Source organism: Phalaenopsis equestris, unplaced genomic scaffold (assembly GCF_001263595.1).
Source record: "Phalaenopsis equestris unplaced genomic scaffold, ASM126359v1 Scaffold000410, whole genome shotgun sequence".
NCBI lineage: Eukaryota > Viridiplantae > Streptophyta > Magnoliopsida > Asparagales > Orchidaceae > Phalaenopsis > Phalaenopsis equestris.
In genome coordinates, this window is record NW_018164851.1 from 25983 (window position 1) to 41278 (window position 15296).

At 34.1% G+C, this 15296-nt stretch overlaps 1 protein-coding gene across 2 annotated transcripts; it reads right to left on the reverse strand.

Annotated features, from left to right (window-relative positions):
* Positions 1 to 1950: 1950 nt before the first annotated feature.
* On the reverse strand, positions 1951 to 14150 carry LOC110026974 (inactive protein kinase SELMODRAFT_444075-like). Of its 2 annotated transcripts, none has more exons than XM_020728218.1 (9): positions 13905 to 14150; positions 12769 to 12926; positions 12585 to 12679; positions 11209 to 12134; positions 10471 to 10631; positions 3421 to 3497; positions 2933 to 3080; positions 2352 to 2501; positions 1951 to 2253 (listed from the first exon to the last, which is right to left on the reverse strand). In XM_020728218.1, exons 1-9 carry the CDS (start codon positions 14089 to 14091, stop codon positions 2206 to 2208), a joined length of 1950 nt encoding a protein of 649 aa, XP_020583877.1. In that variant the 5' UTR covers positions 14092 to 14150; the 3' UTR covers positions 1951 to 2205. The 2 variants fall into 2 exon arrangements, with proteins under 2 accessions (XP_020583877.1, XP_020583878.1); XM_020728219.1 differs by having other exon boundaries at positions 12769 to 12901; positions 13905 to 13974.
* Positions 14151 to 15296: the final 1146 nt, after the last annotated feature.

Consider the following 15296-nt stretch of genomic DNA (forward strand, 5'->3'; position numbering starts at 1 on the left):
TATATATATATATATATATATCCCGACTTTTTGGTTGACATCTGCAAAGTAAGTTCTAAGTCCCTTAGGGTCGGGAGTTCGAACCCGCTTATGTGCGGATAAGTCGAGTGGTTAGACATATGAGGTTAATTGATGGCTCGTGTGTATATGTATATAATGAATTATTCAATCTTTTCCTATAAACATACATCATATCATAGAAAATTAATGATATTTGATAGTATGAAATTTTTCAAAGGATTTTTCAAAGGACCAAATTTTGGATTATTTTGTGCAATTTACAAGTCATTGTAACACCAGGTTGAGGCTGCCTATCGCATCAAGCCACAATTTTTACTAGTATAAGTTAAAATTTCATTTGTTACTTTATGACATGTGACAATTTCACCACCAAAAAATTATTGTCAAAGCTTTTTTTATATTGAATAAGCTATACTCAAAAAAAGGAAAAGAAATAATGGAAAGAAGGCCTTCAATTTTTTTTCTTTTAAATACCTTGAGATTTCCGTGAACAAGGAAAAAAGAGATATATATATAATTGATTAGTAGTATTTCGAGCCAAAACGAGCTGAACACGAACAAACAAATATTTGTTCGTGTTGTTTGTGTTCGGCTCGTTAACTTAGCGAACGAGCCAGACACGAGTTTCTTAACGAGTCAAACACGAGCTGTTTGCGAGCAACAAGCCGTTTTGACAGCCCTATATACTACCATCAAAAAGGCCTTTTTTTTTTTTTAACTTTCAAACATTTTGGATCCCTTATAATGCCATTGAAATACTATGTTAAAATGTTCCAAGCTCTATGAACATATTTTGATAAAATCCATTGAAGATTTTTTATCAATGAGTTCACCTATAAAGTTCCAGTATCTCTACAGAAACAAGATTACGATGTAGAAATAATATTTTAGCTGATGGCCCTAAGTAGTGATTTAAACAAGCCTTAAATAGCATGTCATACATATTACACATCATAATAATACAGTGGAGACCTAGACAACATGAAAAATGTGAGACTCAATATGTTGCATGCTTATAAGAGTGAAGTTCCATTGTTTGGAATGACAATTGTTAGACATCAATGACTGTCAAAGAGACAAATGTCAATGGCTAAAGAGTGTTGAATGTTGATGGCTGACAATCATTGGTGGCTAATATAATTGAATGCTAGAGGCAGATGGATATCAATCATTTATAGGTGTCAAAAAATGGGAGATAAAAAATGTCACAAGGCAAGCAATCATCAATGGTCAATGTGGTCATTCTCCTGATTAAGAAAGAGACAAGTCAATCACAAGGCAGATATGGGATGCTATTGGTTGCGGTTGGCAGACATAGAATGTCCGTTGTTGGTAAATGCTAGTTAATGATTAATTAGAAACACCAGAAGTTGTGTGACAATCAACTCAATCATTCTCTTGTAATTAGACAAGAATGTCCAACAAAGAAAATAATAGTCGGATGTCAATCATGGATGTGTGTTGAATGATGACCAATGAATGACATCAAAAGTCTGATAAAAGCAGATATCAACATTGGCAGATGAATGAAATTGAATGATGGCAGTGAAAAACATGACATTACACAATGAATGTTTTTGGCGGTGGTGAAAATGAACATCAATGTTGGTTGACGACCGATGTCGAGGGCTGGAAATAACAAGCAACATTATCGGTTGATAGTGAGCAGAGCTCTACATCATCCAGGTCTAAGAATTCACTCAACCAAAATTTATTCATTGAATGTGTAAAAACAATATTTAGAATAAAATGAGGGCAATTCTAATTTAGAACGCTAAATTAACAATGAATATCAATCATAGAACATATCTCAATTGATAAACCATCCTAATAAAAATTACATATTTTACACTCCATAAACTACAAACATAAAATTAGAAAATATTACATCAAATTAGGTAACTATATATATTTTTTAATAAAGCCCTGCACAAGATGTGGTTTTCTTACTATTGTTTAGTTTATCCATCTATTAGATGACATTTTTGCAAAAGAGATAATTGCTCCAAAAAAACTTTCTCTATCCATTCATGATATGGGCTTATAAAGAACATTATAACGTTTTATAAATAAACCCCTAGGCTTCTTCTATATTTCTTTTTTATCAATAGAACCCTAAATTAGTTACAAATCTCAACAATTACCATGATGCCGTCACACTTTTTGTCCTATATGAATAACTGTTTAAGCACTCTGTTCGATAAAACAATCACCCTCCAGTATCCTTAGTACCTGCATGATAAAATTACGTAAATATGTTTTAGATTTTCCTTTCACATGTTCTATCATGCAATTTGTAGCTTACTTCCTAAAATCTGCAGAGTACTTGCCTGAGACATAAGTGGCCTAGCTTCGGGATTTATATTGATGCATAGAGATGCAGCACGCAGCATACAGATTGCCTCTTTCTCATTGTAGTTGTTTCTAAGATTTGGATCCAGTAGAACTTTAATGGCACATTCATCCAATAATGGCCGAATCTGACCTCAAAAATAGGATAAAAAAACGAAAGTTATTTTCTTAATTTTGTAGAAATGATCTGAACAAGTGAAGCTTGTTCTTGCAGAGAAAAGCTAGGATTTAATAGTAGGGTATCACTGCTACATTATAGTTTTGTCCTTTTTATATAAAAATAAACAAAAGAAAAATTTAGATACTCAATTCTTATGTATTTACATATTTAACACTTTAATTATTACATATAAGTCAATACACCTAAACTTCAATTTTTACATATATGTCACCTGTGCATGAAAAGATGTATTTCACTTTTTAAATGGTAAAATAGTGGTATTTTGTTAAATTAAGGATTTGGGTGGTAGAAAGGGAAAAACTAAAGTTTAGGTGTTAGATATGTAAATCCATAGGAATTGGGTGGTGTTCATGTTAACTTGACCATATTAGTACTAACCCATGCAGTGAGACGATGCTGACCCTTTGGTCTTCTAATATCCATAGCTCTTCTTCCAGTTAGGAGCTCCAGCAATACCACTCCAAACGAATATACATCAGCTTTTTCAGTGATGTGGACATTCTTACTGTATTCTGGTGCCAAATACCTGGATATGACCAAGTTATTGAATTAGAACTATTTTAAGCTAAGGGGGGTTTACGTGCATACCATCCAACTGTTATGTCTTTACATATCTAACACATAAAATTTGATTTTTTACTATTCTATCACCCACATCTTTCACATCACATCAAAAATATCACTATTTTAACCTTTAAAAAGTGAATACACCTTTTCATGCATAGGTAAAGTGGCGAATATGTAAAAAATAAAGCTTGGGTGCTAGATATGTAAAGACATAGGAATTGAGTGGTATGCATGTAAATCTTTCTTTAATTTATAGGTAAAGTTATGAAGAAGTAACAGTAATGTCATTGCAGGGTTACCCAAAGGATCCAATAACTTGTGTTTCGACACCAAGCCCTTCATCAGGCTTCCATCTTGCCAGGCCAAAATCTCCAACCTTACGAAAATAAAATGTGGGTCTTAATGGATAAGTCTTCAACTCTTGTAGAAATACTTTAAAACAGATGACATCTATCATGATAGAAAACAAATTATTGCCTTCAAATACCTCCTGTTAGCTTCCAAATCTCTTAAAAAAGGGTAAAAAAATTCTCTTTATTTCTATGTTTTTTGGGGAGTAAGACAAATCATCATCGCCTAACAGTAAACTAAGAAAAAAAATATCCTAATAATTAAAAACAATAAAATCAAAATAATGTTGAAAAACTAATAAAAAATACTAGTAATTTTGCAATGGCTTGAACAATTTCGATACAAGTTTTATGTTGCATCCACTTCCCTTCGGCCAATAGAACTCTTCCCTTGAACGACCATGTAGTTGCGTTTTATAGAAAAAACATATGATTTTGAAAAATATAAGAGGTGGTGGAACTAGTTCATGAATATTTCTTGAATCCTTGGCATGTCAAACAAAACATAAGGGATAAAATTGAGGGAAGGTCGCATATATACCATACAATGCTAATGCATTTACATATTTAATACCTAAAGTTTAATATTTACATTTATAAAACTTTAGTTTTATAATCTATGTATCAAAAATGTATTTCACTTTTAAACAATTAGTAATAATATAATTTTTTATGTGATGGTAAAGATTTAAGTGCTATATATGTTGCATTTATAACTTTTTTTAATTAAGTGTAATTTTGTATTGTGGCTTTACTTGTATGCGCTTGTACTCTTCTATGAAAAAGACACTTCGGACTTATGAGAGATGTGTGGTGAGAAGTGTTGAAGTTGTAACCCCTAGCCTTTTTCTTTTTCCCCAATCTTTACTAGTGGAATCTCCCTCCTTGTGGACGTAAACGAATCAATTTAACACCGAACCATGTAAATTTTTTGTGTTCGATTGTTGTTGTGTTAATTCTTTTCGTTTATGCATTATTTTTGCATAACAATTAGTATAAGAGTTTTGGGTTTTAGAATGTGGTTCGGATTCGACAACAACAAATTTGACGTGTATTACCGGCGTTTATTGTGCCAAGTGATCCTACATGCTTTGCCGATAGATTTGGAGGCTCGGGAAGACCAGCGTCTGGCCGGCAACTTGGATGCGTAGATCCGGTGAGCAGGTAGACGTGTGGCTAGAGGTGAAGATTTGGCGAGTTTTAGTTCGGTGGCGGCTCCGGCGGCAGACCTGCGGCGGCTCAGGTGGCAAACAAACGACGATTGATGGTTCCGACGAGCTGAACGGAGCGACTGGAAGATCACTTCTAAGTTGGAACAGAAAGGAAGGAAAGAAAATTTTTTTAAAAAAAGGAAAAACTGCTTCAGTTAAGATAATTTCGCGGAATCAGGAAAAAATAAAAGGAATTCTTTGAACAAGGAGTTTTTTTTTTTTAAGAAAAGGAAACTTTTTAAAAACAGGATAGAAGAATTTCGGGAAAAGAGCTTTGCGTGAAACGAGCGAAAGAAAAAAAAAAGTTTTAAAAAGAAAAAAATGAATTCTGGAAAGTAATTTCGGTAAAAGAAAAAAAATTTGGGAAAGGGCAAAAAAGAAAATAAAATTTTTATTTTTTAAAATTTATTTCTTTTTTTAGGCCAACCTTTTCTTATTTATTTATTTTTCTAGATATTCTATCAGAGGAATTGTTTTTGGAAAGAGATTTCAACAATGGAAGCAATAAAATATCACACGATGTTAAGTTCATCAATGTCCATATGACAATAGAAAGTCAATTAATCAGGTAATTACAGATCTCGTCAAAATCGATGTGACAAAAGTTGACGACGAAAGAAACATTGACATGTGGCGATGAAAGGTGATAGATGCGCTGTGTTCTTTGAATCTAGAGAAAACTCTAGATAGTGAGGAATGTCCTGAAGAGATGTCAGAGAGATTGGTTGAAGATGAACCGGAGTGACTGTTGCTTGATCCAAAATTGTTTGACTCAGAAGATCAAACATGGGATAGTGTGGAGATTTTTGTTTCTGTAGAGAAATTGTGGAGGACGTTGGGGAACCAATATCTCACGAAGCGTGTGGAGAACTGTCTTCATATGAAACGTTGACTCCACATATTTCAAATAATATAAAGAGTTACTATTAATGAGCAATTGAATGATTTCACAAAACTGTTAGTAAATCTGTTAAATTTGGATGAGGAAGTTGAAGATGAAGATAATACACTCTTTTTTTTTTTAATTTGCTCCTAAATGAGTAAAAAAACTTCATGATGACACTCATTCGTGAAAATGAGATCTTGAATTATGGCGAAGTAACTAAGGCGTTGTTGAATCAAGAATTTTATTGAAGGAACAAGAAGTCCGCAAATATAGAGTCGGTTGAGACACTTACACTCCAACTTAGCAGATCTGAGAAGAAGAGTTTGACAAATAAAGGTGACAGCGACGACACTTCTCAGAAGCAAGGCAAGTCTTGTGGACGTAGTCTTGGAAAAAATTAGTGTGTGTTTTTTTTAGAGTCTGATTGTTGAAAAAAAGATTATCTGAAGCTAAAGGGGAAGAGAAATGAAATTGCATCTAAGGCGAAAGCCAATTTCATTATGAAAAGATGTGAAGAGGCAGATTCAGATGTATCATTATCTGTAGTTTCTCATAGTTTGGTTATAGATGATCCATGCTGGATTCTAGACACAAGTGCTACCAATCCCATTTGTCTTCATAGAGAGTGGTTTTGTACGTACAGTGAGCTGGATAACAGTGCAGTGACTATGGGCAACGATCAAGTTTTTCGTACGATTGATGTAGAGAGTATTTTAATTAGAATGCATAATGGTACTATGAGGAAGCTGACAGATATTAAACATGTTCCAAATATCAAGAATAATTTGTTGTCAGTTCAGGTAAGGGTTCTGAAAATATGTCATGGAGTAATAATTTTTATAAAAGGAGTTCGTCATCACAACCTTTACTATCCTCAAAATAGTGTTGTAGAGCAATGATTTCTGATGATTCTTCTGACGCCACTATGTTGTGGCATATGCGGCCAGCTCATGCTGGAGAGACTTGATTTCTATAATCATTGTATATTTAGCAAAAAGACACGAGTATTTTTTGGTACTGTCATCTACGATATAACAAATATTTTAGAATATGTTCACACAGATGTTTAAGGCACGACGAAGACAACATCATTGTGATACTTTGTATCTTTTATTAATGATTACTTCAGGTATGTTTTGGTGTATAACATGAATCGCAAAAGCGATGTGTTGGAGATTTTTATAACATGGAAGAAGCAGATTGAGACTCAGATTGGTAAAAAGATCTAGTGTATCAGATCAGATAATGGAGACGAATACACTTCAAAAGCGTTCTTGCAAGAGTGTCAGGGAGTTGGGATAGACCACCGCTTGACTTTTCAAAATTCACCGCAACAGAATAGGGTGCCAGAGAGGATGAACCGAACTTTGGTGGAGAAAGTTTGGTGTGTGCTATCCAATGTTGGGTTGAATAGAGTCTATTGGGTCCAGGCCATAGACTATGCATATCACTTGGTGAACCGTTTACTTCTGCATCTATTAGAAAGAAGACCCCAAAAGAGATGCGGTCAGGGCATCCTGTTAGAGAATATAAGCACATGAGAGATTTTGGATGCCCAGCTTACTACCACGTGCAACATGATGAACCGAAACCACAAGCAAATAAGGCAATCTTCATTGGCTTCAGGCATGAAGTTAAAAGCTTCAAATTGTATGATAAAAAAGAAAGGAAGGTTGCATTAGCAAGGATGTTACATTCGATGAGGTAAACTTGTTGAAAAATCGTGACTCAAAGCAGATGGAGAGTTCTACTGGGACCACACATATGCAACAGAAGTTAAAGTTTGAAGCAACTTAATTTGTTCCACAAAGTTTGTTCACTCCGACTTAGATGTCAGATTCATTTGCAGCTCAGGAGTTATCCATTGATCGAGCTTAGAAGAAGGTGGAAGAAGATGTTGAGGATAAGACTCTTCCTCAGGAATCTATTGCTGGGAGAAGGATCAGGCGCCAAAATGCACAAAACCAGCTTGGTTAAGGGATCGCATTGCATTTGCACTATCAGCCACAGAGGCAGAAATTCCTTGTCATTACAAAGAAACGGTGAATAGCCCAAACTGTGATCTTTAGAGAGTAGCAATGGATGAAGAGATGAAGTTTCTTCGAAAGAATGGTACTTGGAGGTTGGTGAATCATCCTCTATGAAGGAAAGTCGTCAATTGTAAATGTGTGTATGTAAAAAAGGATCTTATCAAGCTGATGTATGGTACAAAGCAAGATTAGTGGCAAAATATTTTGTGCAACATAAAGGGATTAATTAAATGAGTTGGTCTCCCCAGTGGCCAAGCATTCCCCAATCCGTGTTCACTTAGCACTTGTAGTACTGTTTGGATATGAATATTTCATTCCTACACATAGAATTGCAAGATAAGATCTACAAGTTGCAGGTGTCTGGATATGGAGCATAAAAAACTTAGTATGCAAGATAGAAAAACCTTTGTATTGGTTAAAGCAGTCACAACGACGGTTAAATAAAAAATTTAATCAGTTCAAGAGAGGACGGGAGTACACAAGGAGTCAGTATGTTTATTGTGCATATTTCAAGAAAGTTGCCAACAGTGAGTTCATTTATTTGCTTCTATATGTTGATTGCATCTGTTATCAGAGTAAGGTTGATGCAATACAAAATCTACTGTCCAAACATTTCAAAATGAAGAAGTTTGGTGAAACTCGCAGAATTCTTAGCACGAAGATTCTCAAGGGCAAAACAACTGAAAAATTTTAGCTTTCACAATAAGGCTTATGTTTGGAAGGTGTTGAAGAAGTTTGGGATTGGTGACTTGAGCAAGGCGGCGAGTTTATCCATTATGTCTCACTTTCAATTGAGTTCATATCAGTGTCTTAAAGCTGATCAGGAAAAGAAAGATATTAGATCAGTTCTTTATGCTAGTGCAGTGGGCAGTCTGATGTAGATCATGGTTTGTATTATACCAGATATTGCACAAGCAGTAGATGTTGTGAGCAAGATTCATACATGATCCATGAAGAAAATATTGACAAGCAGTAGATGTTGTGAGCAAGATTCATACATGATTCATGAAGAAAATATTGACAGACTGTGAAGAGTATTTTGAGATATCTGAAGGGTACAACTGATATTGGCTTGGTGTTTGAGAGACAATCATCTATTATAGATTTGTGTGTAGGATATACTAACTCAGACTATGCAGGAGATATGGATAGGCAAAGCTCTAAAAATTGTTATTTATTCACGTTGGCAGGAGCTTCAGTCAATTGGAGATCGGTTCATCAGTCTACTGTTGCTTTGTATAATATAGAGGTTGAGTACATGGGAGTCACGGAGGCGGTGAAAAAAACGCATGAATACAGAGCCTAATGGATGACTTGGGAGTTGATCAGGAGTCCTGACTGTGTTCTGTGACAATCAAAGTTCGATATTCTTGACCACAAATTCAGTTCAACATACATGTACTAAGCACAATGATATGATGTACCAATTTGTTCGAGACTTGATTGATAACGACAATATTCTGTTAAAGAAGATAGATATAAAGGAGAATCCAACGGACATCATACATGATCATGAAGGTACTACTAGTTCAGAATTTTACCTACTACAAAACTTAGATGAATATCTAAGCTCAAGATTAATAGCCCAGTATGACATTTTGAATAACTACGCGAGGCTTGATTCCTTCGGGAGGGGTAGGCAACCATCTTAGTGCAGTTGAATTAGAGTTTGAAGCTCATTTGATCATCTTTCACTTATCTGAAAGTAAAAGATGAGATGGAGATTGTTGTATTTATTACTTTTTTAGTTAAGGGTAATTTAGTCTTTTAGTTTTATTTACCGTATGTCCTAGTCCTCATCTATAAAAAAGAGACTTAGAGCTTATGAGAGATGTGTGGTGAGAAGTGTTGAAGTTGTAACCCCTAGTTTTTTTCTCTCTCCATCCGGTACTAGTGAAATCTCCCTCCTTGTGGACATAGACAAATCAATTCAGCGTTGAACTATGTAAATCATTTATGTTTGATTATTGTTGTATGAATTTCTTCATTTTCACATTATTTTTGCATAACAATACATGTAAATATGAAAGTTTAGGTGTGAAGCATATAAATACATAAAAATTGTGTGATATTACATGCCTATGATTTGAACGCCATCATGTATCATATATCTCTCGTAAATTGGTACCATAGAAGAGGATCCCATCATCAGATGGTCGCAATGGTAACGTGAAGTCATGAACTCGCTTGGGCTTTCAGTGAGAGGCCACCAATGATTTTAAAGCATGTGGAATAATCAATATATCTAGAGAAGAATCATGCAAGAAAACAATAAAATGTTTATCAATTTGTTTCACTCAACTATAGTGATGAATGAAGATATCTCAGTTTTAATAATAAATTTGGTCACTACTTCATATTAGACTTCACAATAGAAAGAGAGGAGAATAGAGTTAGTCTTGGCTATCTTGGGGCCATATTGGAGGAGAAAGGGAGAGGTCAGAAATCTTAAAAATCCCTTGAATTTGAGAGAGAAGGTATAGTGTAGAGAGGAGAGAAAAAAGATGGAATCCAAGGTAGTCCCCCAAAGTCACCACTCATATTAAGTCATTAAAAGAATAACAAGTGTGCATATAGTGTTGTCAATATGCAAAATTTTCATAATTTGGCAGGGCAAGCAATGCCAATCTTTTCAATCTAGGCTTTTGGTTCCCTTCTAGTTTATTCATCTGATTTGGTTTTTGAATATTACGATTACAAGGCCAAATCAAACTCAAATCCCTGCAAAAATACCAACAACATTATTACAACTGTGACTAAAACAACCTTAGGGACATCAAGCATTAGTTGCATAATAGGTAGAACAAGAAGATAAGTTAGGCAACTAAAAAAATATTCTTCAGAGCTTAAAAGGATCTCATAGTAAGGTTACCAGTGCTTCAAAATCATGTGTGATTAGAATGTTGTTTGGTCTCATGTCTCGGTGGATTATGCAACCAACTCTGCACTCTTCATGAAGGTACCTCAATCCACGAGCAGCACCAACAGCAATTTTTCTTCTGGCAGCCCATTCCAATCTTCTTTGGTTCGAACCTAGAGAAAAGCAATGGAGCTAAAAGCAATTCCCATTTGTCATTCTGAATGGCTTCTATGAGGACTGGTGAAGCTGCGTTTCTCTTTTGCAGAATGTATATTTCTTAAGTTGTATGATTAGCAGAAGAAAATTCTAAACTTGTACTTCTCATCAATATCCAACTAACATAAAATATAGATTCTTCCTTGCAAGTAAGAAGTTCTAGTAAATTATATCTTTCTTAGATTCAACTTCTGAATCAATCTTAAGCAAGATATTGGTCAAAAGGTTAACTGAAAATTAAAAATAATTCACAATTTTAACATATGAACCCCTGATATCGAATAAAATAAATGGCAAAAGATATAATTTATAACGTACTTCAACTAGTCTAAAGAAGGCATCTTCATCAATACTACTATAAAAAGCATCAAAGAGGTTGCTGAAAGAAAAACCCATCAATACATTTTAAATACTCAGCCTAACCCATTAAGATTTTCAAAACATAGTGCTTACTGTCTAAACATGCATGAGTGAGTTTCCTTCCATACAGCCTAAGGAAATCAACCTAATATTGTCAAAAAGTGTATATATTACCATATAAATGAAAATTTAGAGAACCATTGCATACATATTCATAAACCAGTAGCCTTCTTTCACCCTCCTTACAGAAACCAATTAACTTCACCACATTACGATGCTGCGCACAGCTTAGAACTTCCACTTCTGAACAGAACTCAGCGTCTCCTGGCGAACCAGCAAGTTTATTCTGCTTAATTGCAACCAGCTGACCATCAGCTAAAACACCTCTGTAAACAACGCCAAAGCCACCCTCAGCCAAAAAGTTATCTCTAGAAAATCCTCCTGTAGCAAGACTTAACTCAGCATAACTAAATGATGTGGGGGGCTTCCCAAATCCAGTTGTTTTGTGTTTACAAATTGAACATAAAGGAGGAGGTCCTAAAGATGCATTTTCTGACAGTTCAATAGGTTTTCTAACATGCCTGTCAAGCTTAATATCTTCTATATGCATTCCAGATTTTATGCCAAGTTTGCTGAACTTGGACACCAAGTCCTTTTGCATGTAGCAGTCCTCTTTTTTAACTTTCAGTGAGTGTTCTTTCTTAATCAATCTTTCATCAGTGTCATGACACAGATCCATCCATGGATAAAACCACAATGTTGTCAAACAACTCCGGCATTTACAGCAGGATTCAGAGCTACTCAGTCGTTTCTTTGAGTCCACCTTTATCTCAGATAAAAGAAATGGGGAACTCGACTTAGAAGTTGTTCCTAATTCAGTATTAGTTAAATGTGACCATAACTCAGGGCTGCTAGATGGATTCATCGTTTGGTCTTCAGTAGTGTTTTTATATTCTGGAGTAAGTATCCTGAACACATGGGGTTCTCTCTCAGGCGACTGAAGTAAATTAAGGCGTAGAATCTTCGGTTGGGTATGCTTGAAAATTACAATGTTACAGTGAAGCTCCTTCATGCATTTCTTCTCCTCGCTCTTCAGTTGTCTGTACAGCAATGATTTTGCTGAATGAATGAATGCGAGAAACAGAAAAAGCTTATGTCAACAAGAAACTACGCTAACACAAAAGATACTAAATTGTTCTGATAGCTTAAATTCTATAGGGTCATTTGAAATCACTTCCATTTTTTATTTTTGTTTTGTTTTATGTTTTGATTTGAAACAAAACATGTCTCATATGTTATAACAAATTTAGTTGTTTTAAAAAATGCTCAAAATAATTTTTAAGTTGTTTAAGTGTTTTTAAAAACAATTTAATTTGCTTCTAAAAATAAAATATAAAAACATAGAAAAAATACACTGATCAAACATGTTTTAAACTAAAGGCAAAAATAAAAACACAAATAAAAAATAAAAGTGATCCCAAACAAGCCCTAATGAAACAAACAAGTTCGGCAAAATCTGCTTAAAATTTTACTCAATATATAATGATTACTTGTCCAACACTACCCAGTTTGCTTGCACTCTCCTGGATTCAGCCACAACTGCTCCACAAGGTGATCCCGAAATGATTTTTACTTTAATTTTCATCTACAGGAAAATGAAAGATAAAGGCACGTAAGTTACAAATTAAAGAGTAATCATAAAAGAGTAATTTAGCAACAGGTTGATGGACCAACCTTGCTTGTATCACATATACCGCGAAGTTGACAAATCATATGAGAACATGAGCCTGTTAAATCATATTTGAAGCTTGAAGTATTAACAGAAGTCTTTGACCTCTTGCATCCACTTGAACATTCTCTTGAAAACCTGGGAAAATTCCGAAGTATTTGAGCTGGTTGTGAAGAAAAACATGAAAAATATATTAGTTTTCCATATGAGAAACAAAATTTTTTATGGTTTTCCACAGAGCACAAAAATATACTAAAGAAGGAAAGCAACTTTCTGCAATACTTCATCAATAGAGAGCTTGTTAAGACTGTAGAACTATCAAAGAAAGCATGTTGTGGATACTATATTACTTAAATATCTTGTTTAGATTAATTACTGTAATTAGTTAATAGATTGATATTATTGTTGTACTATCCTATCTCTTGTATTCTATAAATAGATCTTATTGGAGCACATTCAAGTATGAAATGAAAAATGTAGTTGCTAGTTAGTTCTCTCTTTTGGGCAATGTTACTTATTTTCTTGTTTTAGGAGTTGTTGGCACCCTCGAATCAGCGTTTATCAACATTCAAGAAGCGGGTTCATATCAATGGCGCTTTCGTTGAGAGTTATGTAATAACCACAAATAAAGAAGAGAAACGTTCCTCTGTCTTGCTTAATTTGCTAGAGAATTCCTCCAATGTTCCTGATGTATTTCTTGCGCCTTCTGCCATTTCTGATTACTTGTATGTAGAATATTATCAATTTCAAGGTTAACTGAACTATTTTTGGGGGGAGTTTGACGCACAAAACCATAATTTTTATTTGTTTTGATTTGTTTGAGATTAAAAAGAAAAAGGGACCTAAACCCAGCTCATGCAGCTGTAATCACAATAGGATTTACAGAGGTGTTAATGTATGCCGTCTTCCTCCTGCATCAAACGCAGCCCATTTCCATTAATTAATCCCTACGAACTCCCGGCCACAATGAAAATTGCTTAACCTCTTCAAACCATCCGCACTCTATTTTCTTAAGCTATAAATACGCATAATAGTTATTCGATCACAAGAAGCAAAGTCGTATGAAACCTAAAAATTGCATGAAACTTAACAAAAATCGAATCAATCAAATGCCGAAAACAAATTATATTAAAGAAAACACCTGAGCTGTGCGGTGAGACCACGAGAAGCAAAGTTATTCGATCACCAGGCTGAACAAGATGGGTAACAGCCCACAGCAGCGCGGCTCGTGGCACTTCCTTGGAAGCCTTTACAGCCACCACAACCCTCTCCTTCCGGCACACTTCGCCATTAATGTTTCCCATCTTCTGCCGCAAAATCGCAGCCATTCCTTCATTCCTCAGCTCAAGACAACTTCCTGGGCACTAATTAGAGCTACCAGAAAAAAAGAAAGAAAGGTAGAATGCCCGATTTCTATATACCACTGAGTTCTTATATATTTACATATCCAACCCATAAATATTTATATTTGTATTTATAATAGCTAAATCTTTAATATTGCATAAAAAACTACTAATATACTAATTATTTTAAAATTGCAAACACCATTTAGTGTAAATATCAACCTTTAGTTGTTAGATATGTAATTGTATTTACAGAACTATGTTAGGAAAGTTATGATCTGATTATGTACTTCTAGACCTCAACCAAAAGTGAGGTCAACAACGATCAAAATAAACCTATCAAAATATACTGTTTAATACGTGCAATAATGTATGTCATCTGTGCATACAAATATGTAGTTTAATTCACGATCAAAATAAACCTATCAAAATATATTGTTTAATACGTGCAATAATGTATGCGTGTGTTTTATTGATAGTTATAAGATCAAAATTATTTACTAAGTTGTACACATTTGGTCTTGGCATGTGGAATGATTAAAAGAAGTGGTATGTGTAGGATAGAAGGAAGAGAATGTCAACTTAGGGGTATGGAAATGTACCAATCAACATCATTTGAGTAATGATAATGTTCATCAACCTAGGAGGCCTAATGGTAAGCTTTTATTTTTCTTCTTTTAAAAATATAAGTGATGGCCTATATAAAGGATTATCATGACCTTATGAAGTGATTTGTAGTAATAGTAAATAGATGATTATTTTAAATACTAATTTTAATTCATGTAATAAAAAATAAAGTATTAAATAAAGAAAAAAAGAAAGAATAACATTTAAAAATCAAGACATACATATCAATAAGTTTCAATATCAAAATCAGTAGTACTTCTACCTTGAGTATTCTTCCTTCAAATCATCTATATGCACTTTTTTAGTAACATTAATATCTTCATCATTGCATCAACATCTTTAAGCTAGTAGAGTAAGAGATAAAGTAGACTGATGAGTCATAATTATGATGAAACTGAGATGTAGAATTAACATTAGAAACATAAATAGATCTTTCATCAACAAAAAAATTATGAATATTTTAATTTTCAACTAGTTTTATAGAAATTTATCATATATTTGATTATTATTATTATTTTACTTAAATGATTTCATATAACTTATGTACCATGTTGTCAGAAGCT

Coding starts and splice junctions, on each gene's coding strand:
- LOC110026974 (XM_020728218.1), bottom strand. CDS start 14,091: ATGGCTGCGATTTTGCGGCAGAAGATGGGAAACATTAATGGCGAAGTG. Junction 12,927..13,904: donor GGTCTCACCGCACAGCTCAG/GTGTTTTCTTTA, acceptor CTTCACAACCAG/CTCAAATACTTCGGAATTTT. Junction 2,502..2,932: donor AGCATCGTCTCACTGCATGG/GTTAGTACTAAT, acceptor TTTTGAGGTCAG/ATTCGGCCATTATTGGATGA.